The 25,213-nt window shown below is 36.9% G+C and overlaps 1 protein-coding gene across 2 annotated transcripts; it reads left to right on the forward strand.

The window, feature by feature from the left end:
- The first annotated feature begins 1,335 nt into the window (after nucleotides 1–1,335).
- On the forward strand, nucleotides 1,336–23,621 carry LOC132045549 (OVARIAN TUMOR DOMAIN-containing deubiquitinating enzyme 9). 2 transcript variants are annotated; one of them, XM_059436138.1, is made up of 11 exons: nucleotides 1,336–1,628; nucleotides 3,980–4,323; nucleotides 4,409–4,578; nucleotides 5,247–5,320; nucleotides 6,229–6,283; nucleotides 7,393–7,467; nucleotides 7,767–7,840; nucleotides 7,917–7,965; nucleotides 10,290–10,374; nucleotides 22,573–22,629; nucleotides 23,311–23,621. In XM_059436138.1, the coding sequence occupies exons 2-11, from the start codon at nucleotides 3,996–3,998 to the stop codon at nucleotides 23,361–23,363; spliced, it is 1,020 nt and encodes a 339-aa protein (XP_059292121.1). In that variant the 5' UTR covers nucleotides 1,336–1,628; nucleotides 3,980–3,995; the 3' UTR covers nucleotides 23,364–23,621. The 2 variants fall into 2 exon arrangements, with proteins under 2 accessions (XP_059292121.1, XP_059292122.1); XM_059436139.1 differs by lacking the exon at nucleotides 1,336–1,628 and adding an exon at nucleotides 3,224–3,590.
- The last annotated feature ends 1,592 nt before the right edge of the window (nucleotides 23,622–25,213 follow it).

The following is a 25,213-nucleotide window of genomic DNA, read 5'->3' on the forward strand; positions in this document are numbered from 1 at the left end:
AGAGCTAAGTCTTCTTAATCTTTTCGGCAGAATATTGCTTCCTTCCTCCGATGCGCATCGGTAGAGGATCTTGCTCCTTTTAGGGATGAAGATCCAAAAACAGGAGTTGTTGCGGATAACACTTGGACTGCTTGTTGTCCCAACAAGATTGTTTTGCTCCTCGTAACTGGTCCAATGCTACCAAAGGTAATGTCGAGGATGCTTTCCACATCAGTAGAGAACTTGGAGTTAGCAACCTTAGAGTTGATCTTCTCTGAAGTCATTTCAATGTTCTTGAGCTTCGATCGTCGAAAAGTTGAGATGAGAGGTAGAGATTGTCCCACTGGGCGCGCCAGAATTTGTAGACAATAAAATTCGCGTCGAGAAAATAATAATCAATGGCTTTTGAGCTTGATCTTGAACTTGATGGATTTGATTTTGACTTGGACTTGAATTCAATGGCTTTTGAGCTTGGTCTTGAATCTTCGTCTGGATCTCTAGAACTTAGAAATACTTAAGTGCTTGAATCTTTTATCTTGTAGAGAAATGCGGCGTTTGATCGAGCTCTAGCTTCTTGTTAAATTTCTCTCCTTTTCGAATTATGAGATTTTATTTATAGTTGTAGGATGGAGGAGTTGTGATAAGGACGGGCTTAACTTTCGACCCGATCGGTGGGCGACAAGCTTGGAGTATTTGATGGGCGGAACATGTCAACTGTACACGTGACGCATCTGGGTGGCCTTTGTTTTGATTAGGCATGCTTCATCATTTTGACACGTGGCATGACCCTATAGGCTCGTTTATTTGACTTGGCGTGCCACGTCAGTTGACATGTGGCACTAATTTGGGCCTCTTGAATAAGATGATATCTTGGGCTTGACAAAGTGGGCTCATCATTTGTAGCCCAATTAAATGGATTAGCCCATCAAAATTGGACCATTACTTAAATCCATGTTTATTGGATTTAAATAATTAACCCAATTTTATTTGCCCACAATTTATTTATTCGGACTAATATATCTTGAATGTAATTCGAATTTCTTTTGAATTAAATTTAATAAAATTTCGTTATTTACAGTTGTATTTTTAGAAAGACCTTCTAGTAGCGTATTAATTTTGTTATAAACTATGACTTACTCATTTTATAAGATTGTATAAGAATTGAAAATATTTTGATAATTTTCACAACTTGTAAAAATTTTATATGTATAAAAAAAATACAACTTAAGAAATTCAAATTATATGTCCAAATATAATTTCCAATTATGATTTCATCTCATCGTTTCAAATTATGTCCAAACCTTCTTAAAAAGCATCCGGACTATTATCCGTAGACGTCACAATAACCGAGAAGCGGGTGCAGGCCACGTGTCGGTTGGCGGCTCATCTTTGGTTTCTGCGAAAAACGCCAATTTCACAAGCCTAAGATTAGTGGGCCCCACCTTCCCTACTTGGGAGATCAATTTCACGCCGGAAATCCGTTTGTTCCTTTTCCTCTTTTCCTATTCAAGGAATACAATCTTTCTTCAACTACTCCACCACGCCTGATTTCACCCTTCCATTGTTTTAAGGATATAATAATAATAATATTCCAGATTTTGTTTATGCTTTCTCTCCCAAGTTTCAAGTTTTCTTTCTCCAATTTAAAGGTTCGTATCTTCTGTTCAAATTCATATCTACTTAATTACGCACTTTCAGAATTCTATCATACTCTTCTGTTATTACATCAGACTCTACTTTTTTTTTCCTTACGGTTAATTGGAAATTTGTTTGCTAGATTTGGAAAAAGCAACTAAATGCTTTTGTAAAGCGGAGATTTTTTTGACTTATTTTTAAGTTATGAAGATCAAATCTTTGTCTAGTAATTTTTTTTTTTTGTGGCTGTGGCATACCATGTTGTAATTTTTTTTTAAAAGAAAATTGTTTTTCTGTTCAAGTGTTACTTTTGGTTTTGGTTACGAAAACTCTATTAATCCATTCCATGAAAGGAAGAGGAAAGAGAAGTAGTGAAAACGTATTGAATGCTTATGTTATGTATGTATGTTTTAACTTGTTCTTTGAGAATTTTAATGTGCCACATTTGTAGGAAGAGTTTAGCAAGTCTTGTCATCATAGAGTTTGTAGTTTTATTTGATATTTGTGGTGAGTTCTGGAAAGTGAATGGTTCTAGTCTAAGTTACTCATGCAACTCTTAGTCTTCTCTTCTGAGACAATTGGAGAAAGCTCCTTCTCTTATAGGAGAGCGGCTATTTAATATAAAAGGAAGTCTTCAAGAAATTAGGGGAAAGAATAGCTTTCGACTAAAGATGCAGACAATAAGCAAAAGTCCTGTGTACTACATCTTTACACACACCAGAATTGGATTACATACCAATAACGGCTCCATTTAAAACATGTTTAGTACAAACTGACCTACTCATCTGTGAGGCTTTTCATTTTTGTCCGGCAGCAATTCGATAGTAGGCACAACAAAATTTCGGCACTCCCTTTTGATGATGCGAGTATATTAACATTAACGAGTTGGAATTAAGAAATAAATATTGTAGTGTTTTTACCTTTTTACCACCACTTCCTAGAATGAAAGGGAATAGCGGAGCTTAATTCTTGCGATATAAATGAATCCTTTTAATGAGAATGCCTATGAGTACATACTTTGTTCTTTGAAGTATTTGCGGCCAGCTAGCTATCTTCTCCTGCATGAGTTTGCAGAAGAACTTGGTGAGTTACTCTGCTAGATGAAGGTGAAAAATCCAGATTTTTCCTTGTATTGTCCAACCTCAGATGGCAGAAAAACTTGATGCATCGTCAGAGCAAATATGCTTCTGGGCGGGAGGAGATAACATTGTTGACTATAGGCTGTCTGGCACTATTGGGTCCCGCCTATGATGTCTTTCATCTACACAATAATGCATTTGATGGAATTAGATACTTTGGCTATCTATAGTATAATTTCATTTGTGGGTGGGTTGAAAGTAGAAGGATTATGTACTTTGCATAATCTTCTTTATCTTGTTAGCTTGTATACCCAACAGTGCACAAAGGAGTTCTATTTAGTGACTGACTTTGTTTGGATGTCCTTTGTGCTTGTCCCATAAGTCAACCAATTAAGTACTTCCTCCATTTCAATTTGCTTGTCTTACTTTCTTTTTTAGTCCGTTTAAAAAAGAATGCGTCTTTCCTTTTTTGGCAACTCTAATTCCAACTTTCCACATGGGATGTTTAAGACCACAAGATTAAAGGGCATTTTGGTACATTCTACGTATCTTTATTGTATGACCACAAGATTGAAAAGTCTTCCTTTCTTTCTTAAACTCCGTGCCAAGTCAAAACCAGACAAACAAATTGAAACGGAGGGAGTAAGTACTTATTTCGACAAAACTGTCCTCCATAAGTCTGAAAAAAGCAGTTAGATATGGTCCTTACTGGAAGGAATTTTACCAGAAGAAAAGTACAATTACTCTGTAGCATATGTTGCAGGATTATATGGAGAGGTTGAACAGTTTTTGAAATTTGTTGATTGATTGAATTAAGTCCTGTTTTGGAAAGGGTAAGTGACAACAGGAAAACACTCTTTTTCTACAATAAGCGAGAGGGTACACAAGTTTATAAAGGTAAAGGAAGCTTAGAGCTTTAAATTTAACTTTAATGTATTATGTCCTGTCCTTCTTTCAAGAGGCAGAAAGACTAGATGTCTCCATCGTTGGTACAACTTCACTTACAACATTCTGACAGCTCTGATAAAAGTCTGTATCTGTAAATGTATGAATGTATTTGCATGCACTCACTTTTCCAGTTTCTGTTTAACATCTCCTCTTGCGGATGTGGTTGACTGTTGAACCCTAAAATCTATTAGCTTACAAGCTTTTGGAAAGAGATATTTCTTTTCAAAAAAAAAAAAAAAAAAAAAAAATAAAAAATCTCAGCCTTTAAAAGGCCATTTAATATTTTTTTGGAAAGAGATGTGTGGACTCAAGTGCTGTTAATTCTTTGGGATCTGCAGGAATTTGTACGCATAAATGACTGTTTATGAGCCAGATCCTGATGTGGTGAGGTGGAATCTCCACCTTATAGATGTTTGTGGTATAAACAATGGTGGTTCTCTCAGAACTGTTACTCATTATGACAGGAATTCTTCTCAGCTTGGGTATGTGAGAGAAGGTTATTCTGAGCCTATGCATGTTAACGTGGAGAATGATGAGGTGATTGCCCATGCTCTTCAGGAGGAACTATCACGACTTTCATTGGAGGAATCCATAGGATCTTCACACACTGACGAAGAACATCGAAGAGCGTCAGTTCTTGCTCAGGATTGGGTTTCACCGTCAAGGAGGAATTACAATTTTTGTAAGGAAGAGGCCGAAGTTTTATGTACACAGATTAGACAACTCTGCTTTGCATACTTATGTTGATAATATTTTGGAATGTGCAGCACTTGATGGCAATGAGGAAGAGACAGATAGTAATGGAATGATTACCTTTTGCCCTCTCTCAGTTACATCATCCAACTGGGGGCATCAAGCTATTTCACCAGAGATAGAGGATGAATCTCTTCTTGATGGTGAAGTTGGGAAACGTTTGAATCAGTTGGCTGCTATCCCTGTGAGTTTTACTTGTAGCTAAACATTTTTACTCTACTCAAACAGCAGAAAAGAATGAAGTCAAAGTTGTGGTGTCTATCTGGTCTTTTGATAAAGTTAAAGTGTCTATGTGGTTGTTGTGGACAACTTAAAGCAGTCATCTATATATTTTGCCTATTTAAAATGTGTTACTTTATATGCAAAAGAGAAATGGTAGACTAGATTAAAAATATTAACAGGGCAGATGTGATTAGGCCAATCTTGATTTACCCCTAAGTTTTGGGTAACTAATCTTTTGAAATGGAAAACTATAAATCTTATCACTGTAAGTCCTTATGCTTAGAATCCCTTTAGAAACCTGTGTACTTGAGAAATGCTAAAAAGTTTTATCTCTAGCTGGTCACCTGATTATGAGCTATAGTGGTCATCTTTTTTTCACTTTTCTTTATTTAATTTTACCGCATAAATTTACAGCAATCAAATACAAATAATTGGTTCATGCAGCTATTAGGCATTGATGGTTGGCCCTTTCAATAGTTTGTGATATTCTGGCATCAATCTTCATTCTTTTCTGCTGTTTGTGTAGTATGATTCTTGAACTACCCTTTTTCCCCTTTCCTGTTTTTGTTTTTATGCCATTCATTTAGAACAACTGGAATTACTTTCAACTCTGTTCCCTGGTTTCCACAGCATGTTCCCAAAATTAATGGAGATATACCCTCAGTAGATGAAGCCAAATCAGATCATCAAAGGCTGATGGACAGGTAACTTTAACTTCTCTCCGGTAGCTTTTTGCTAGAAAAAGGAATTCAAACTTGTCAGATAAGTTACGTGACTTTCCTGTCTGGTAGACCTTTGTCTTCTCCAAGCTAGCGATGGACTTGCATATGAGACGGTCAACATTGCATGTTAACTAGTTTCGCCTAACTGAGAAGTAACAGCAAAATCAAAGACATCATAAGTGGGAGTAGAGTCTCACGAGGTGAGGATTGCCTGAGAAAAGATCGTGCATCTCATAATTGAGCGATGTGGACTTCTTGAACACCCCCCCCCCCCCAAAAAAAAAAAAAAAAAAACCCCACACCCAAGGATGGATATCTGGAGCGTGGCAATTTTTGTATGGGGGCCCAACATCGTGAACGAGAATTGAAATGGTCCGCCCTAATATCATGTAAAGAAATAGATCTTGGGCCTAACTCAACCCCAAAAGCTAGCTCAAGGGGTGAGGACTAAGCCATATAAAGAGATCACCCATCTTAGACCGATGTGGGACTTCTTCAACACAAATATTGCAATTTCTACTCATAATTATGCTCTAATATCGTTCTTGAGCACCCTAATTGAAATGAGAGGTTAAAAAAAAAAAAAAAAAAAAGAAGAAGAAAAATTTAAGTTGGAGTGGTGGAATGACCTCCCTTGAAGACCCTAGAATCTCCCTTCTTGAAAATCGGGAAGAGAGAATCTCCCTTATGAAAGTTATTCCATTCAGTGGATTTTATTAAATGTGGAAAACCATTTGTTATACTTTTGTCTGCGCTGCTGAACACACAGTTCATTCTTGAAATAAGCAAGAACTGTAACGAAATAATATCTGTGGTAGAAAAGATTTCTTCTTATATGTACCTTTTGCATAATGATGGATGGATGTTTCAGAGGAACACTTTTTCTATAGGCTGGAAGTATATGATCTAGTTGAGTTAAAAGTTTCTGGAGATGGCAACTGTCAGGTCAGTTTATTTTCGTCTTCTTCTAATGACTCCTTGCTGATCAATAGAAATATTGCAATAGATTAACTCCTTTTTTGGGACTAAAATCACTTGCAATACACTATTTCTTTAGGGGTAGTTTGGTTTGTTAACAAGTTATACAGGGATTATAATACGGGATTAAATAATAACAGGATTATTTAGTGGATATACTTTCTTTTCGGAAAATGTTCGGTTCATTGGTTAAAAATGGGATATACGACATATAAACATGTGTTTGGTTTTACAGATAAACTTTTATTATTAGTTTTAACTTTGGTTTTCCTAAAGGACTTGGAAAAGAATTTTGAAGAAGGGTACTTTTGTCATTTGGTTGTTTATTTCGGGATTAGCTATCCTGGGATTTTATCCCAGATTTGCTTATACTGGAAACAAAAATCCAACCAAACACGAGATTAAATAATCCCACATTTTATCCCAGGATTATTTTTCTTTATCCATGTGAACCAAATGACCCCTTAGAGAACAAAATAGCTTTTTTGAAATCTCTGTAAAATGCATCTGTCTCTTCTCTTTCTTTAACTTTTTTCCCTGGCTGTCCGTTGTGGGCTGAAAACATTAATGTCCATTCTGTATTAGTCTGCTGAGTTCCGCATCCAATGGAATCCAAGGAAATTTGAAGAAGGGACCTGCTGCTTTCATGTATGATACTTCAGGAGTGTCCTTTGCTCTCGATCTGTCCCCTTCTTTTCTGTCCCTATCCCTATCTCTTTTGATGCTGTGAATGACATGTTCCGATCTATATGAGCAATTTTATTTAGTTAATTACTAGATGGTTTTTTGTCTGTTTCTATTTTCTTTTTCTTTTGGGGGTTGCGGGGGCTTAGGATTTTTCTTACTTTTGGTTAGGAAGTAAAAGTTGAGAGATGTATCTTTTAGAACGTCACCCCTGAGAGGAAATTGTAGAGGATGGAGGAGGTAAAGCTTTTCTACTTCCATTTCAGCTGCATCAGAGATAGGCCCTTCGCAACTGTGTTTTCTTACATCTTATCTTTTCCTCTATTACGCATGATATGATATATGAGGTAATATTTTTTTAACTTATGTAATGCTTTATGACATATTTGCAGTTCCGCTCACTGTCAGACCAAATATATCGCAGTACTGAGCATCACAAATTTGTGAGGGAAGAAGTTCTTAAACAGGTCTTTCTCAAACATTTCTATTAGTTGCAACATCGTTTCCATACCATGGTTGCTTGTGAGCCATAATAAATAAAAAGAAAAAAAGCAATAGTTGCATGTCAGCAAAAGGCTGTGTCCAGCTTCCAAAAAACAAAACTGGGAAAGTGTAGGCACAAAGAGGCGGCCAATCGATCCAATATTTACATCTGCATACCTTTTCTCATACGAAGTTAAATTAAATCATGGCTGCGTGTTGTGATCATGCCCTTCAGTTTACTTCTTTCTAACTATTGATTACTTCTAATTATTGTTTTTATTAGCTCAAGTCCCATAGGGAGTTGTATGAGGGTTATGTTCTGATGGTCTTCGATGAATACTTGAAGAAAATGAGCAAGTAAGGCCTGAAGCTCCTTTCAGTTTGTCTTTTCTATTTTATGATGATTATCTTATTGAATTGCTCCATCTAACAGGGCTGGCGAATGGGGTGATCATGTAACTTTGCAGGCTGCTGCAGATTCAGTATTGTCCTCTTCCCTCTCCCTTGTGTTCTGGTGTTTTTGTGTTTCCACAGTAATTTGTTGAATTGATTTATTTAGAACTTACTCTAGCATATATTGATGAAACTGATAGTTACTTGCAAGTAGATTGAGGAACATAAAAAATTTGGGCTACTGTGGTAGTTTTCAGGTCTGTTGAACTTGATTGTTGTTCTGTAAGACTAGTTACTTTAGAATCAATATGTTGTTCTGTAATGATTCTAAAATGTAATATATCTCATATCTTATTTCCAAATTTTGGTGTTTCTAATGTTTTTGTAAAAGAGATAGTTACTTGTTTAAGTGTGTGACCATCTCATCTATATACGCTTAAGCTGTTACAGAGAGCACACTTTTATTTACTTAATTGTATTCATCTTAAAGCTTAACCTGTTAGAGATATAGCACACTTTATTTACTTTATTGTATTCTCAACCCGCCCCCTCCCGTGCGGGCCATTCATTTTCATGGGCCAAGCACGTGTTTAGGTTTAATACATAGATTGCCCCTGAGTCAGTCTGCGTACACTTTACCCTCCCGAGACCCCACTTGTGGGGATATACTGGGCATGTTGTTGCTATTGTATTGCCCCTGAGGTTGTCACCGTATCCCTGTTACACACCCCTTGACCACAGGAATTACCTTACACACCCAAATTGTGTTGAAAGTGTTTCTTTTACACACCACTTTTGTGTTTAACCACTTCAGATAAAGTGGTGTATTTCACTCACCAACAATGACGTGATACGTGTCATTGATTTTTTTTTAAAAATAAAACACCTAAAATTACAATTATACACCTTAGTTCATCTCTTTCTCCACCACCGCGAACCACCAGAAAAACCTACAACCATCACCTTCCTGTTCAAACCAAAACTTAGGTACTTAGTTCAATGTAGTCCCAATTCAAGATTCAGATTTTCTCCAAAAAATTAGGACTAGAACTCTAAAGCTCCATCATCTTCCTCACTTGCAACTGCACTACAAACCCAGAATTTTTCTGCCGGAGAGAGAGAGATCTGCATAAGAATCTTATTATAAAGAAGAAATATGTAGGAAACTTCCTTCCCGCTATCTATTGTTTACTGCATATGGGTACAAAATGGCGAATACCAAATTACTCCTATGAGATAGAAGAACCATTTCACCGGATCTTGGCCCGAAATTTTTTCTGGTGACCATTTCTACCTCCTGTTTCTTCCCACTCTGAGTCCTTTTTAGAATCGGCAATAGGAGATGAATTATGTAGTAGAACTATAGTGATTTATTATGGTAGTTTTCTGGTATGAAAAGCTGATGGAGATAATTTTAAGGTGAAAAATGGTGATTTTTTGCTGGTAGTAATGGCAGTGCGTTGAGATGAGGTGGCGCGGTGGTGAATAAATAAGGTGGAAAAACTTTTTTTTTTTTTTTTTTTTAAATTTAGAAAAAGATCATTGATAAAAAAAAGTAAATTATTTTAGCATTCGAGTCCAGTTCTGTGTGTAAAATACGCGGGTGACATGTAGGTGAAAAGGTGCGTAATAGACACGCATTTGAAATATTTGGATGTGTAAGATGATTTCGTGGTGAAGGGTTATGTAACAGGGATTTGGGGACAATCTCAGGGGGCAATCTATGTATTAAGCCTTCTTTTTATAATGATGGTGGTGAGACTCGAACCTGTGATTTTTGTCTTCTCTGATACCATGTTGAAGTTTGTGACCATCTTATCAGAAAGCTTAAGCAGTAAGAGAGCACACTTTATTTACTTAATTATATTCTCAACATTACCCTTATTCCAGATTTTTGGATTCACAAGCAATCCCTTTAAATTCATTTTGCTTCTTGACTCTTGAAAGCAACAGTTACCGTAGCTATTATACTTCAATAAATACTTTATGAAGAACAAGCACTATAACTCTAAGAGCAACATACAAAGGTTAGAATACATATGTTGCTATTATAGGGCCTCACTGTTCACTTTGTTCTGGAGAACGATGCATGTCATGGATTTGTTCTTTTATGCTCTCCCAAACCCCAATTTTTTGTTTGAAACAGTTGATTAGCTAGGGCTGTCGCCTTTTTTTGGGATTTGATCCGCATAGATAGATTCTGAATTTTCTTCCCGAGGAATCTCAGTCCTCGGAGAATGGTTTGATTCCTTCCCGTCATTTCTCCTTCTCTTTTCCTAACCTAAAGACCCTAATTTCTCTCTTTTATTGCCTATTATCATATGAATATGATGGTAATCTACTATATTCTCAATTCACGTGTGTATTTTAAATTTTCAATTGGTAACTAACATTTGTTCCAATGTTATTACAGTATGGTGTTAAGATATTTGTCATTACATCATTTAAAGACACCTGCTACATTGAGATTCTTCCACAAAGTCAGAAGTCAAACAGAAGTAAGTCTTTATTTTCATAGAGTATTTTTCTGTTATACGTGCTTTTTTCTTATGTCAGCGAGTAGTTTTTCTGTTGTACATCTTTATATATTTGTATCAGAGTGAGCTTTTTTTAATTATTCATCTTGTTTTTTTGTTTCTTTTGTGCATGTTTTTATGTAATCGTGTTATGGTAGATTTATTTAACCTAAAAAGAAAAGAAAGATCCTAAAATTGGCAACTTCAAGGAGTTTCTAGGACGATTACTAGGTCTAACAAGTACAAAAAGAATCAGAATAAGATAGAGAGAGATCTGAGGAAGGGGAGAAAGAGAGAATGAGGGGGTGTGGTGAGAAGGGAGGAAGAAAAAGGAATAAAGATAGAGAATTCATGAAAATATTTTAGTAGAGTGTAAATTTTTGGAGGCGGCCAGCATACCCTTAATGCTGAGGAATACAAAGTTACCAGTTTCAAAAAAAAATTCATGAAAATATTATTCAAGTATTTTCTTCCAAACGAAGCCTATGAGGATCCTAGCTATGGATAGTGCAATGTTTTGGACGGCGCGCGGCGACAAAAGGCGACAAGGGCCTGCCTCGCCTTAAGGCTCGCCGCTCGCCTTTTTGAAGTGCGGCGCCAATAAATACCAAAAAATTAAAATATTTAATTGCATATATAAATAATCAAAATCTCACTAGCAATAACATATTAGCAAATATTTCAATTCAAAAATTGAAAGTAGATAGTAGATTCTAAAAGTTTAGAACTTGAATGAGTCAATGACTCAATAATTATTGAACAGAAAAAACAGAGGAGAAAATACAGTCACTGCCTCACTGGCAGTTGAGAAAAAAAAAACAGAGGAGAAAATAGAAAAAGAAAAAAACAGAGGAGAAAAAAACAGAGTAGAAAAAGAAGAAGAGAATACAAGGAGGAAAAAAGAAAATTGCAGAAGTCGCCGGAAACAGAGGAGTCGCCGGAAAAAAAAAAAAAAGAACAGAAGAAGAAGCAGAAGAAGAAAACAGAGGAGGAAGAAAGAAGAACTGAAGAAGAAGAAGAAGAAGAAGGAGAAAGAGAGCGTACCTGAAAAGCTTGAAGGAGAAGAGAGGCAAAAAAAAACCCTAGCCGTTGTTTTCATTTAAGTCTTCAACTTTTAATTGCTTTATTTTTTTTTTTTAAATACCCACTGTCGCCTCGCCACAAGTGGCGCCTCGCCTCGGCGCCATTAGCGCCTTTGGCTCGCCTTTTGAAGGTGAGCTCGCCACAGCCCTAAAAGGCGGCCTCGCCACGCCTCTCGCCTTTGGCGAGATGGCGCTCGCCTTTCACAACACTGGGATAGTGAGTTCTGAAGAAGTTAGAACTCTTAAATGAACTAGACCTCTTAACGAAAAAGATAAGATTAGATATTATCTCTGAGATCTCTATGTTGTTTCTAGATAATAGATAAAAATGAATAATATCACGTGTCTTATCAAAAATGAATAGCAAGTGATAAATGATGTCCTAATGATCCACATCGGCTACGCATACACATTAATCAAGTTGGAGCTATCCCCTTTAGTACAGAGAATTGAGAAAGATTTTGTGGAATAGGATTACAACTTTTTGAAGTATAATAAGACAACAAATAGTGAGAGATGCTCGAAGCAGCACTAATTTTGGAAGGAGAAACAAGCTATGTTACATGCATATGGGTACTGGTGTTGTGTACAGGTTGTCCAGGTGTTGGGTAACGTTAGACCTTAGATTGTAGCATACATGATATACTGAAGAAACAAGTAACGGGATGAGGAGAACAGTGGACAATTTGGCATGTATCACTACTGGACTAAATAACAGCACAAGTCTGAATGCTTGTAAACTTCTAAAACAGAAAAAACACTGACGCGTGTAAACTCAAAGAAACAAAAATAAGCAGTAACATGTGATAATTGTAACAAATTGCCTTAACTGAATAGTGATTATTGGCATTAAGCTTTATCTCATGCTAATTTTCATCCCTTTTTCCCTCTCGGTGTTATCTGTTATTGATTATAAATTTCACTTTCTGGTTTAAAATTACGATTTTCTTCAGCACAATTACATTGTAATACTAGAAATCAATTTGGAATGAGTTCATTATAATGATTTCATGTTGTGATCTTTCACTAGTTTTTTCAACTTGACCACATTAGGATCAAAATTCAAAAACTGGAAAGTTGATTGATTTTTGCATAACAAAAGGACGAAGTACAATTTCAATGTTAAAAAGTGCAAAACCTGCCCTTCTGAAGATATTGGCCGTTTGCTATCCAGCTGCAAGTCTTTTTTTATCCTCATTATTGCTTCCATGGTCTTTTAAGTTTTTCTAGTCTAGGTCTCTTTAGCACCAAGCTTTTGTTCACCTTGGGAAAAATGATAAGCTTAATGTCGGTGAAGTGGTAAACTAGGAAACTTTGCATAAAAGACCCCTATTATACTTGTCCATTTGATGGAGAGATAGTCAAATGTAGAAATTGACTCATCTTTAGCACCATGTTCCAATGCGTGTCATTAAATAGTTGCATTAACTTCTATTTTTTTTTTTTTTGAAATAAGTGCTCTAATTTCTTCACAACAAGAAGGATTTTGGTTTTGAAAGCAAAATAGTGGTGTAGAGCTGTAGTTGGCTAAGGAAGGAATTGTTCCTTCATGCTGATTTCTTCAACGATGGAAGACCGTGACCTAGTTTCGCTAGGAAATTTCCATATTCTCTATGCTCATTGTTCTCTGTTTAAGGCCTTTCAAAAAGCTTGCTTTAATAAGAAGAAATTTGGGATCCTTGCTAACTTAATTTTGGCGTCATGGTGGGAGCAGCGTAATTTTGAGTCTAGTTGGAGGGTGGATCTAGGATTTGAAGGTCACAGGTGCCACCGTCTTTAATGAAAGCCTACCACTAGTGACGAAGATTGTCTTTTGAGTGTACATTCGATCTGTTCAGTCCATTTTGGGTTAGTTTGGTTCAGTGTACTTGACTTTTGGTTCATAGATAAACCGCACGATCACCAAGCCAAAAAGTTTGGTTCAGTTGGATCTAGTTCTTTCCATTCAAATACAGTTGGATAAAATGAAAACACAAAATGGTTCAGTGTACTTGACTTTTGGTTCATAGATAAACCGCATGATCACCAAGCTAAAAAGTTTGGTTCAGTTGGATCTAGTTCTTTCCATTCAAATACAGTTGAATAAAATGAAAACACAAAAAATCATAAAATAGAAAAAAGAGTCAGTTACACCCCCTTCAAGTCAAACATTCTGTACTTGAATCATAATACATCAAATGATGAACTAATTTTACATAACTTGATTAAGAAAAAAAATAAGATTCCTAATATGTTGTTGCAAAACATTAAGAAAAAGGAGTGAAATATAAGAGATAAAATTCAGTTGTAGCATCGCCACTCTTGAAATTTCTATCCTTCATCATTGGGCACACCTAATATAAACATTAAATGATGATGATCCTAATTTTTGTATAAGCTGATGCTAGTATAAACAAATAGAACCTTTGTATATACATGTCTAACTTGAGAGCTACCAGATCATGTTAACAAGAGAATAACCTAAAAGGTATTCTGTGGAATTAGTCGAGGTGCGTGCAAGTTGGCCAGAACACCATGGTTACCAAAAAAAAAAAAAAAAAAAAGAGAGAGAGAGAGAGATAGTAACTTAAAAAATCTTTGTTTGAAGCCAAGGAACCTTATTAACATTGCATTCTTCTTTGAGCTCTCATAGTGATAATAGATGCAATTTGCCAAAGTTCACAACTTCTTTAACCAATTAAATTAGCTATATAATTTACATATAGCTAGATTTGTCTCATCGATAAGGAAATGTTACATAAGACTATTATGAAGAAAAAGGGTAAAACAGCATTCAAATATAAATTTGTAGACCTTAGAAAAGAAAAAGAAAGAAATATATAATATAAATAAAGGAAGAAAGAATGGGGCTAAATGGGCGAAGAGCGAGGGAGAACAAACAATGGAGGAAGTAAAAGAAAAAAGCAAATTAGGCGTGCCTATAGAGTCAAATTTGAACACTGATCATGCGCCTGGAGTTCAGAGAGTAAACAAATGCACCCACAAGCTTTTCGTAATTTCAGGTGCCATCCTTTCTTTATATTATGTTTTTCTTAGAGAAATACCTATACAAATGAGAAGTTTTGGCCAAAATGTCCGGGTGCCAATTGATTAATTTTGGCAAGTACATCTGAGAATCAAATGCTGCCAGGCACATTTCCCAAGAACGTTCTCTCTCCTACTTCCTAGGAAGGAGAGCCATTCCTTTCCATCTCAGCCGGAATCTTCTTTTCCTTCCCAACCAAGCTATTACCTTCGGTAATAGCTTTTCTTTCTTTTGTCTTTTTCTTTCTTTCTCCTTGCACATCTGGATTTTTAGAATGGGGGAGAACAGGATTTACTTCAATGCTGGTTTCAAATCGTTTGACATTACTAGATGGAACTCAGAGGGCTCTAGATGGAACTCAGAGGGCTCTGTGTGGTTCGAGTGGGTTGAGAGGAGTCGTAAGATGATGCGAAGATCAACTATGAGCAACAAGATCATGGAATGGATATGCTTTACATTAAAGGAAGCTTCTAGTGACCAGAAGAAGATGATCAGAAGGTGGAAAACCACTGAAAGAGGTGCAGAGCACTTTTGCACCAGGAAATATAATGAATATGGGAGATATATAAGCATATTATCATTAAGTCGAGGGGGAAGATCTGTTCTCATTATCCCAGAACCAGTACCAGTATTGAATGCTGGTTGGTGCGACATAGCATTTAAAATCGAGAGATTCATTAAATGCAACAAAAAGTCGGATTCGGTAGTCCCTCCAAGAATAACTGAAGCCAACTACCCATATGCGAAGGTTGAACGAGACAGTAAATGGCAATCAAAGAGCTTACATGAAGTAAAGGTGAGAAACACGATGGGTAACATAGAAATTTCTGAAGCTGCTGGCAGTCAAGAAGATGGGCTACTCAAAAGATGCCTGGTTGGGTCTTTTGGAGTGGAATTTAAGGAAAAACCTACCTTAAATGAAATAAGGAGATGGTCGACAGCAATATGGAAGAAAGCCATCGGGGTGAACATCTATGAGATGTATGGAGATTTATTTCTGTTCGAGTTTCCCAATAGATACATGGCAGAACAAACTCTACAAGGGCAGTGGAACTGGAAGAACCACAGATTCAATCTCGAATGGTGGAGTCCAACAGTGGGCTGTATGTCAAACTCTATTAATATCAAAGAAACATGGATCAAAGTTGTCGGAATTCCATTACATTTGTGGTCACACAAAGTTTTTCAAGAGATAGGTCAACTATGTGGGGGATGGGTGACTACTGAAGAAGAAACAGAACTGAAAAATCACATGAAGTGGGCTAGAATTTTGGTGTCGAACGATGGGAGAAGTCTGCCAAAAGAAGTCCCGATTTCTCGAAATGGTATCACTTACCATTTTCCGATTTGGGCTGAAAGCAAAATCAGATTCGAAACTTCGCCGGAATTTGAAAGGGGAATAGCTGGAGAAGAAAGGGTAGTGAAAAATCCAGTCCAATCGATTACCCAGCAGGTAATGGAGAGTTGCAACTGCAACAAAGTACAACAATCCCATCAATTCAGGGATTCAAATTCAGAAGGGCACATGGGAGAGGTACAACCTACAGTTGTAACAGCTGTTGTGAAAGGAATAGGTGGAGCATGTGAGAGGCACATGATCAACTTAATGGAAACCTCAGAACTGGGCCCATATAAACAGCCCATTACTGAGAATACAACCTTAAGGAAGATTGGCCCTGATCTAGCAGGCCAAGTCATATTTAATGACTTAAAATGCCTGGGCTCCCCAAATCAGAACAGATACTGTTCACTTGAAGCATTAGAACCTGGATTTCTTCGGTCAACAACGCAGGAAGGTATGCAAAGCATAGAACAACGATTCCCACCAGAGGAGATGATGGTGACAGCATCGGAGAATGGGGAGTTGGCTGTCCAATATGCCACAGTAGACCAGATAAACTCGAGTGATGAAGTAAGGAATGAAGGTACAGATGTTGCTACCCAATCAGCTGTCCAAAATGCAGTCGCCAGAATTGAAGAATGGGAGATTGAGGAGGCAGAACCAATCCATATTCTACAGCAGCAATTGATTATGGATAAACAGAGGGACACATCAATTTGGGTACAACAGAATATGATCAAACTGGGGAAAATGTTCGGGGCAGAGTTTCAGGGCCATGAAGAAGAGGCTTTGGAATTATTGTTACAAGTTGATAGTGCTAGACAAGCTAGGAAAATGGAGACTGAGATGGGGAGTAAGAGAGCAAAATTCAAAGGTGCACAAGAACTGAAAAATCTTGTGACCTTTGATGTTAAATTCAAGAGCAATGGGAATAGGAGCAAGGGGAGGAACATCTTAACTACTTCTTGATGCAATTCAAACTTGTGTCATGGAATGTAAGGGCTTTGAACGACAGGGACAAAAGAAGGATGATTAATAGTTTGGTGACAGACTGTAATGCAAATATTATTTGTTTCCAGGAAACAAAGCTGGAGGGGGACATATCAGGGTTGGTAATGTAGATATGGGAGGTAGATGGGTTAAATATGCTTGTTTGGAGGCTAGTGGAACAAGAGGAGGGATAGTGATGATGTGGGATAGTAGAATTTGGAAGGGAGAGATTCTGGAAATGGGTGCTTATACCCTGACCTGCAAGTTTGAGGCACAACTTCAGAATTTTTCTTGTCATATTACAGGGGTTTATGCACCTAATAGCTACATTGAAAGAAGGCTAGTGTGGGAGGAGATTGGCTCAGTCAGGGGATTGATGGATGGACCTTGGACAGTATGTGGAGATTTTAATGTCACTAGGTTCATCTCAGAAAAAGGAATTGTGCCAGAAGAACAAGGGGCATGAGGGAATTTTTAGACCTTATTGAAGACATGAAGCTAGTTGATCTTCAATTAGAAGATGCTAAGTTCACATGGTTTAAAGGGGACAATCAAGAAATAGCATCTAGAATTGACAGAATTTTGATCTCTGAAGAGTGGGATGACAGTTTCAACAACTTGAAACAAATTCCTCTCCAGAGATTAGTATCAGATCATATTCCATTGGCTTTACAAGGTGGATCTTGGAACAGAAACAAGAATTACTTCAAATTTGAAAATTGGTGGTTAGGTACTGAAGGCTTTTCTGACAGAATCAAGGAATGGTGGAACTCTTTTAATTTCAGAGGAAGACCTGATTTCATATTAGCTTCTAAGCTAAAAGCTCTTAAAATTAAGCTAAAGGGGTGGAGTAGAAGTGAGCAAGGAAACTTGGGTGCACAAAGGAGATCCTTGTTAAGCAAAATAGCAGAACTGGATGCAGTTCTTGAAGAAAGGAGGATGGCAGAAGATGAGACAGTTAGAAAGGCAACATTGCTGATGGAGTATGAAGAGCTGATTAAAAATGAAGAGATATCATGGAGACAAAAATCAAGATCTCTATGGTTAAAGGAAGGTGATAGAAATACGAAGTTCTTTCACAAGATGGTAAAAATGCACATAAAAGATACAACAATATTGATCAACTGCTTGTTCAAGGGGAAATAACACAGGATCCAGCCAGGATTGAAGAAGAAATTGTTGGTTATTATCAAAAGCTATTTTCAGAAACAACACAATGGAGACCTACTTGTCATTTTACTAACTGCCCAGTGTTGTCAGAGGAGGAGAAGGAGTCACTGCAAGGAAACTTTGAGGAAAGTGAAGTGCTGAAATGTTTAAAATTATGTGCAACTGATAAAGCACCTGGTCCAGATGGCTTCACCATGGGATTCTTCATCAAATGCTGGGAGGTGGTGAAGCAAGATATTATGAATACACTGCAAAATTTTCATGAACAAGGAATGTTTGAAAGAAGTTTCAATGCCACATTCATAGCTCTTAGACCAAAGAAGAAAGGGGCTAAAGAAATGAGGGATTTCAGGCCAATTAGCTTGATTGGCAGCATTTACAAGATTCTATCTAAAATTCTCACTGAAAGATTGAAAAGAGTGATGGATAAACTGGTAGACTCCCAACAAATGGCCTTCATCAAAGGAAGACAAATCATAGATGCTGTTTTAATAGCCAATGAAGCAGTAGATTCCAGAATGAAGCAAAAGAAGCCTGGAATTTTATGCAAACTTGATATTGAGAAAGCATATGACCATGTTAATTGGGGATATCTTCTGAGGTTATTGGAGTGTATGGGTTTTGGGCAAAAGTGGATACATTGGATCAAATACTGTATTTCAACAGTAAGCTTTTCAGTACTGATAAATGGGTCACCAGCAGGTTTTTTCAAAACTCAAAGAGGACTCAGGCAGGGAGATCCACTTTCACCTTTTCTGTTTCGGTTAGCTATGGAGGGTCTCAACAAAATGGTTAAAACTGCAAATTTCAATGGATGGATAAGAGGTTTTGATGTTGCAAAAGCTGGTAGGGAGAATATGGAGATTACTCACCTACAATATGCAGATGATACTCTCATATTTTGTGATGCAGAAGAAGAACAACTTAAAATCCTAAGGGTAATTCTGGTTTTATTTGAAGGATTTTCTGGTTTACATATCAATTGGAGGAAAAGTTTCTTATACCCGATCAATGAAGTGCCAAATATGGAGTTGTTGAACGCTATCTTAGGTGGTGAAATTGGTGATCTATCAACCACTTATCTTGGAATGCCTTTAGGAGCAAAGTCTAAATCCACAAGAATTTGGAACAGTGTGGTTGAGAAATGTGAGAAAAAACTGACAAGATGGAAGACTCAATATCTATCCTTGGGCGGTAGATTGACACTCATTAACTCTGTTCTTGATGCTCTACCAACATACATGATGTCTTTTTTCCCTATCCTAACAGGGATTATCAAAAGGTTGGATAGCATAAGGAGGAACTTTCTGTGGCAAGGGAACAAAGAAAGGAAAGGATATCATCTGGTGAAGTGGAAAGCTTTGTTAGTAGGGAAGAAATATGGAGGCTTAGGGATCAAGAATCTGAAAGTTCATAGTAAAGCACTCAGAATGAAATGGTTATGGAAGTACAATAACGATAATGAAAATCTTCTGTGGTGGCAGGTCATCAGAGCTAAGTATGAAGAGGAGGATAATTGGATGACAAAAGTGGTTACTACACCATATGGAGTAAGTTTATGGAGATCCATCAGAGCATTATGTGATGAATTCAAGCTGAATACCAAGATAAAAGTGGGTAATGGGGTGAAGGCTGATTTCTGGAAGGATGTTTGGCATGAGGCAGGAAAGATGGCATCACTTTTCCCAGACATACATAATCTTGTATTGCACCAGCAAAGGAGTATAGCAGATCATTGGACCCCTCAAGGATGGAGCTTTAATTTCAGGAGGCATTTAAATGACTGGGAAATTCCAAGGGTAGCTGAATTTTTTAGTACAATAGAGCAGTTCAGTGGACTGGAGACAGGGAAAGACGTGTTATGGTGGCAGGACAGTAGCAAGGGAATCTTCAAGGTAAAGTTAGCTTACAGATGGATGAATCAGGACAGTCAACAACCCAACAACTGGCCATGGAAACAAATTTGGAAAACAAAAATTCCACATAAAGTAGCATGCTTTATATGGTTACTAGCTAAGGAGGCAGTGTTGACACAAGAAAATTTGTTGAGAAAAGGGTTGCCACTATGCTCCAGGTGCTTTTTTTGTGGTGATGATGCAGAGACAGTTAACCATCTATTCCTACATTGCAAGGCAACAGGACAACTATGGAGATTATTCTTAAATCTTAAGGGTATATCTTGGACTATGCCTGGAAGGATTACAGAGGCACTTCACAGCTGGGAGGAAGCAGGGTTGCAAGCAAAGAACAGAGGTAGATGGAGAATTGTCCCTGCAAGCATTTGGTGGACAATTTGGAAGGAGAGGAACTCTAGGTGTTTTGAAAATGTAGAAAATAGTATGCAGAAAATCAAGGTGAATTGTATTATGTTATTATATTTTTGGTGTAATCAGGTCTATTCCATTGATACAGTCTCCATCATTGATGTATTAGATTCAATGTAGGAGTAGGATCTCAGAAAGTAGGAATACCTTTGTAAATATGGTTCAGTACAACATATGTACTGTTTTGATCAGGATGAAATATAGATACAGTTACCAATTTCAAAAAAAAATAAAAAAATGTCCGGGTGCCAATGCACCCCAAAGCTGTTACTCTGATCCGTCCCTGAGTCTAGGGCACCCCAAAGCTTTTACATTGATCCGTCCCTGAGTCTAGGACTAGATGAAGTTTCATTAAGTAGAGCTATTGCTTAGGTGTTTTAATAGTTGTGAGGAGAGATGACAAATATGGTTATTGGAACTAGATTCTTAACAATCACATCATTCAAGAAAAGATATAATAGGGACTCATTTCTTGAGTGCGCGGCACAATTATGGTCCTGCAACGCCATTGCCACAAAATATACAGGCCTTTTTCTTGCTCTGGAAACCACAGTTCTTTGTGAAAAAGAAATTATTAGAATACATAAACCAAGCAAAGCATAGCTGAACGGTTGATGCTTGTTGCTTCCAGCATGCAACTGCTTTCTCGTCAGAAGGAGAAGTAGAAAACATGGTTCTATTATTGTCTTTATTTTAGTTATTATTTTGCATTTTGGTGGGGGTTTTTTGATGATAAGGAGACCTAGATTGAACTAGCAGCATTTTCAATTGATGTTCCTGAGATAAGCTTTGAACTGAGTATGCTAATGTTGGAAACTTGGCGACCTGATATCACTGGATTTGTAACTTCAGAAGGATTATTTTTGCTGTTTGAAGTGTAATTTCTCTTCATCTCTGTTTTCTTTTGTTCTTTTCCAATTATGGTGGTGTTCAGGCTAGCATGTGCGTTGCTTGAGTATTCCACCGAGTACCTTCTACCTCCCGCTAGCACAAGTACTGGGTATTTCTGCCCACCATGGCTTAGGAAGATAAGAAGAGATCCCCTAGTTTTTTTTTTTTTTTTTTTTAAAAAAAAAATTCCTGATAGTATTTAAACCCTAGTCTCCACAGTTTTCACCCACTTCATTGACCACTCGACCACACTCTTGGGTGCTCATTGTTTTTCTTTTGTTTTACGGGATAAAAAAGGAAACTGTACATTGGGTGACGAATCTAGATCTAATTATGAAGTCATGGGGAAACCAATATCGAAAAATTGACACAAAATTAACAGAATGAACTTATTCCTGACTTCTTTTTTTGGCAATTATTATAATCCGTGCTTAAAAGATATTGCAATTTTAAAGTAGGAAGCCAAGTCTAGTAACTGAAGCTAGTAATCTGATTGAGAGGGAAATAGAGAATGAAGTATCTGCACAAATAACAAAAAGATACCCTCAGTACATTTACAAGTCAACAAGTCAGGTATGCTAATTTGCCTTTTCATTACTCCCATCAAGCATGACAACAATAATATGGAGGGGACAATACTTGTGTGCTGGTTCCTTATATCCATATCGGGCCTTATGCACCAAGTTTTTGTCAAGTTGGGCTTCTAGACGCCTACCTATACCTAAGTCCATGTATTATAAGTGGGCAGATTCGGGTGCTTGAAAAGCAAAAGGATTTGCATCTCAACATTGCTGAACCTTCTAACAAACCAGCCAGATTTCTCCTACACCTGTATTAGCTTTCCTCTCTAATTCATGAGACTTTCCTCCCTCTTCTATAATTTCGCAAGCAATCTGCAGTGTCTTATTTTATTTTGATTTTTTTGACATGGTATTTGATAGTATTACAAGCTTGTGCAGAAAGAGTCAGCTATTTTTGGCTATTCAACTTCATCTAGTTAAAGAGGAAAAACAAAATTATAAAAAAGCATAGGTTTGTGCCACTCGTGTGCATACTTGTATCAAATGTTGTGACATGAGTGATATAATCATACTGAACGACTTACCTGGTCGACTTAACATATGGAATGGATCATATGTCATGGATGTTTTGTCCGGTTAATTCTCTCTCTTTTTTTTTTTTTTTGGGAGGGCAGAATCAGTATCGTCTGTGCTGCTAATTTATTACATTGTCTTCTCATTTTTTTAAAAAATATTTAACACATTATCTTCCTATTGTAATGAATACGTCTCCTCCTCTTTCTTTTCATCCTCTCAAAGAAAGACCAAAAATGATTTTGCTTTTCAATTTATGCAGTCATTTTTTTGAGCTTTTGGGCTGAAGTGCACTACAATTCCATCTATCCGCAAGGAGGTAAGTGACCATTGTTTTTTTTTTTTTTTTTAGTTGTGGTAGGGAATGCATTTAATAGCTATATCCTTGTAAGAGCCATGCTATTTTAGTGAACAGATATTGGTATTACAATTTATTTGGTTTCAACGTATCTTTTGCCTACTGAAGAAGTTTCTAATTAGTGTCTGACGTAAATTTACTATTTCCTGAAAGCTCCCATAATCTTGAACTCCACCTTCAACCCAAAAACTAAATCTCTTCCACGTTTACCAAGGTTTTGAAATAGACAAAGTATTACTACTATTCCACATTTGTCAAGGTATTGAGCTTGCCTTCGTTTCAAATTGATTTTGAAGTACCATCATGTTTTGGCTAAAAATTTCCGTTGGTTATATCTTTTGTTTGCTAACCAGTGGCCTTGCATCTATTCTTCCCTATACTTCATCTCGTTGTGCCTGCTGTTCCGAAGTCCATAAAAACAATTAGGTCAAAATTCAGTAATCATTTAGGTACTTTTGCAATGGTTGTCGAAGGGGGAGTTTAGTTGAACTGGTATACTTCCAGTTTGAGGCTTTGCTTTATTTAATAAAGCAAGTTTAACAAGATAGTTAAAGCTTATTTATCTGGCTAGGAGGGCTCAGCTGTTGCCGTAGTGGTAGGGATATAAATTGCAGTATTCGTTACACAGTTTCATTATTACAGAGTATCCTGCTGGAGAAACAAGAACAAGAAAAAAATGGTGGTGGCTGGGTTGAGACTTGAGTAGCGCTTGCTAGCTTCTTTTGGAATGGAGCACACCCTATCACGAGAATTAGGGGCTCTGTGACTACTCCGGATTGTATATATTACTCTTCTCTTTGTCTCTGTCTCTGAGGTATACTACAGTTTTGCCAATTTTACGGTCTTCATTCGTTGTGTATATATCATTTTCATTTAATTTTTGTAGTTAGCTCTTCGATTATTACTCTATTTATATGCAATGCTTTTGTGCCTGTATTTATTTTCTATTTTTATTTTCCTTGGCTCCAATTAAAAGTAAATTAAATCTGATGTACTGGAGTTCTGTTCGCCTTGCGTCGACAAAAAAGTTATAGACTCAATTGCAAGAGCGGAAAGTAGAAGTAACTAGTGATTTCGTTGGGACAACATAATTTGTCACTCCCAGCCTTCTGCGTAATAGTTACTGATGAATGCAATGTAAAGTTGCAAGCAACTTTCAATTCTTGCAGCGTCATTTCGATTATATTTTTCGTCTGAACTATTCACGTTTTAGAGTCGCAACTTAAATGGTTGTGGTTGCAATCTACACTTTTGTAATACGTTCTAATCCTATAGAAGGCCTTTCATCGTTTGGCATTCCACTTCCTAGTAATGATGAGTTTTATTTCACGCAATAAATTTTTAGAGAACGAAAACAAATAAAAAATATGTTATTTCTAAGTAGACATTGAGTTTCTTTAATTTCTTACGCTTTGTGAGGTGAAGCACTACACCTGATCTGTAGGTAGCTGTCAACCTACTTAATTTTCCTCTGATAGATGAGAGTGGTACTTCCACCGTTTCAAATTATTTGTCGTGGTTATTAAAAATAGTAGTCTCAAATTATTTGTTGTTTTACAACTTCAAGGCTCAATTAATTATTTTTTTCTCATTTTACGTTTGGTAGAATTTTGTCATTAATGGAGATATCACATAAATAGAGAGATTATAATTTAGATATAATTAAGGGTAAAAGTAGATAAATACCTCTCCTAATTAATACTTAAGGGGCGAGTCAAAAACAAACAAAAAAAACAACAAATAATTTGAGACGGAGGGAATATGATGCAACATTCAACAAAAAGAAACGCGTGGGGTTGGGGGTCCTATTTTCTCCTTATCTTAAAACATCATTGAAAAAAGTTCAAATTTTCCCTTGATGTCAATTACAAATTAGAATGAAAATTCTTCTAACTGTTACCTTTATAAAAAAAAAAAAAAAAAAAAGAAAATTGTTCTCTTTCTAGTGTCCGGACACAATTTGGAATCCTTAGGTCATGGGCAATTCAATTTTGATCTCGCGGCTTTGGCTTGATTTTGGTTGACTTTAACTTAAAACACATTAAATCTCGAAAATCTCGATTATTTAGCTTTGTTTCAACATTTATGAACATTCTTTTGGCTAGAGTTGAGTCGTTTGGATGTGCTCGGGTGTGGAAATCGGTCAAGAAGGGTTGAAGCTCACGTTGATTGCACCATTCTAGGCTGATTTAATGGCACACCACTGATTGGGTAGTGAGTCATAAGCAGCTTGTGTAACGATAAAGTTACTTCATGTATCAATTTTTAAACGATATCTTACCACCGTGCTGAATTATATTTCACCTCTTCCACAATTTTCACAAAATAACATAAGGCATATCATAAAAAACGAGCTTCATCCATGGTCGGAGCTGTTGGTTCCACCATTTTAATATGACTTGCTGAAGGTGGCAATTCGCAATACAAAGACCTATATGTGAAGAGGAAATGTCCAAAGCTTTTTAGCAATTGAATAGAGGAGCCTCTTCCAAAGCCTAGGTGGCACTCACAACCTCATCATCCCAAAGTGGTGGTCGACAGATGC

The sequence above is a fragment of the Lycium ferocissimum genome, unplaced genomic scaffold, assembly GCF_029784015.1.
Source record: "Lycium ferocissimum isolate CSIRO_LF1 unplaced genomic scaffold, AGI_CSIRO_Lferr_CH_V1 ctg7012, whole genome shotgun sequence".
NCBI lineage: Eukaryota > Viridiplantae > Streptophyta > Magnoliopsida > Solanales > Solanaceae > Lycium > Lycium ferocissimum.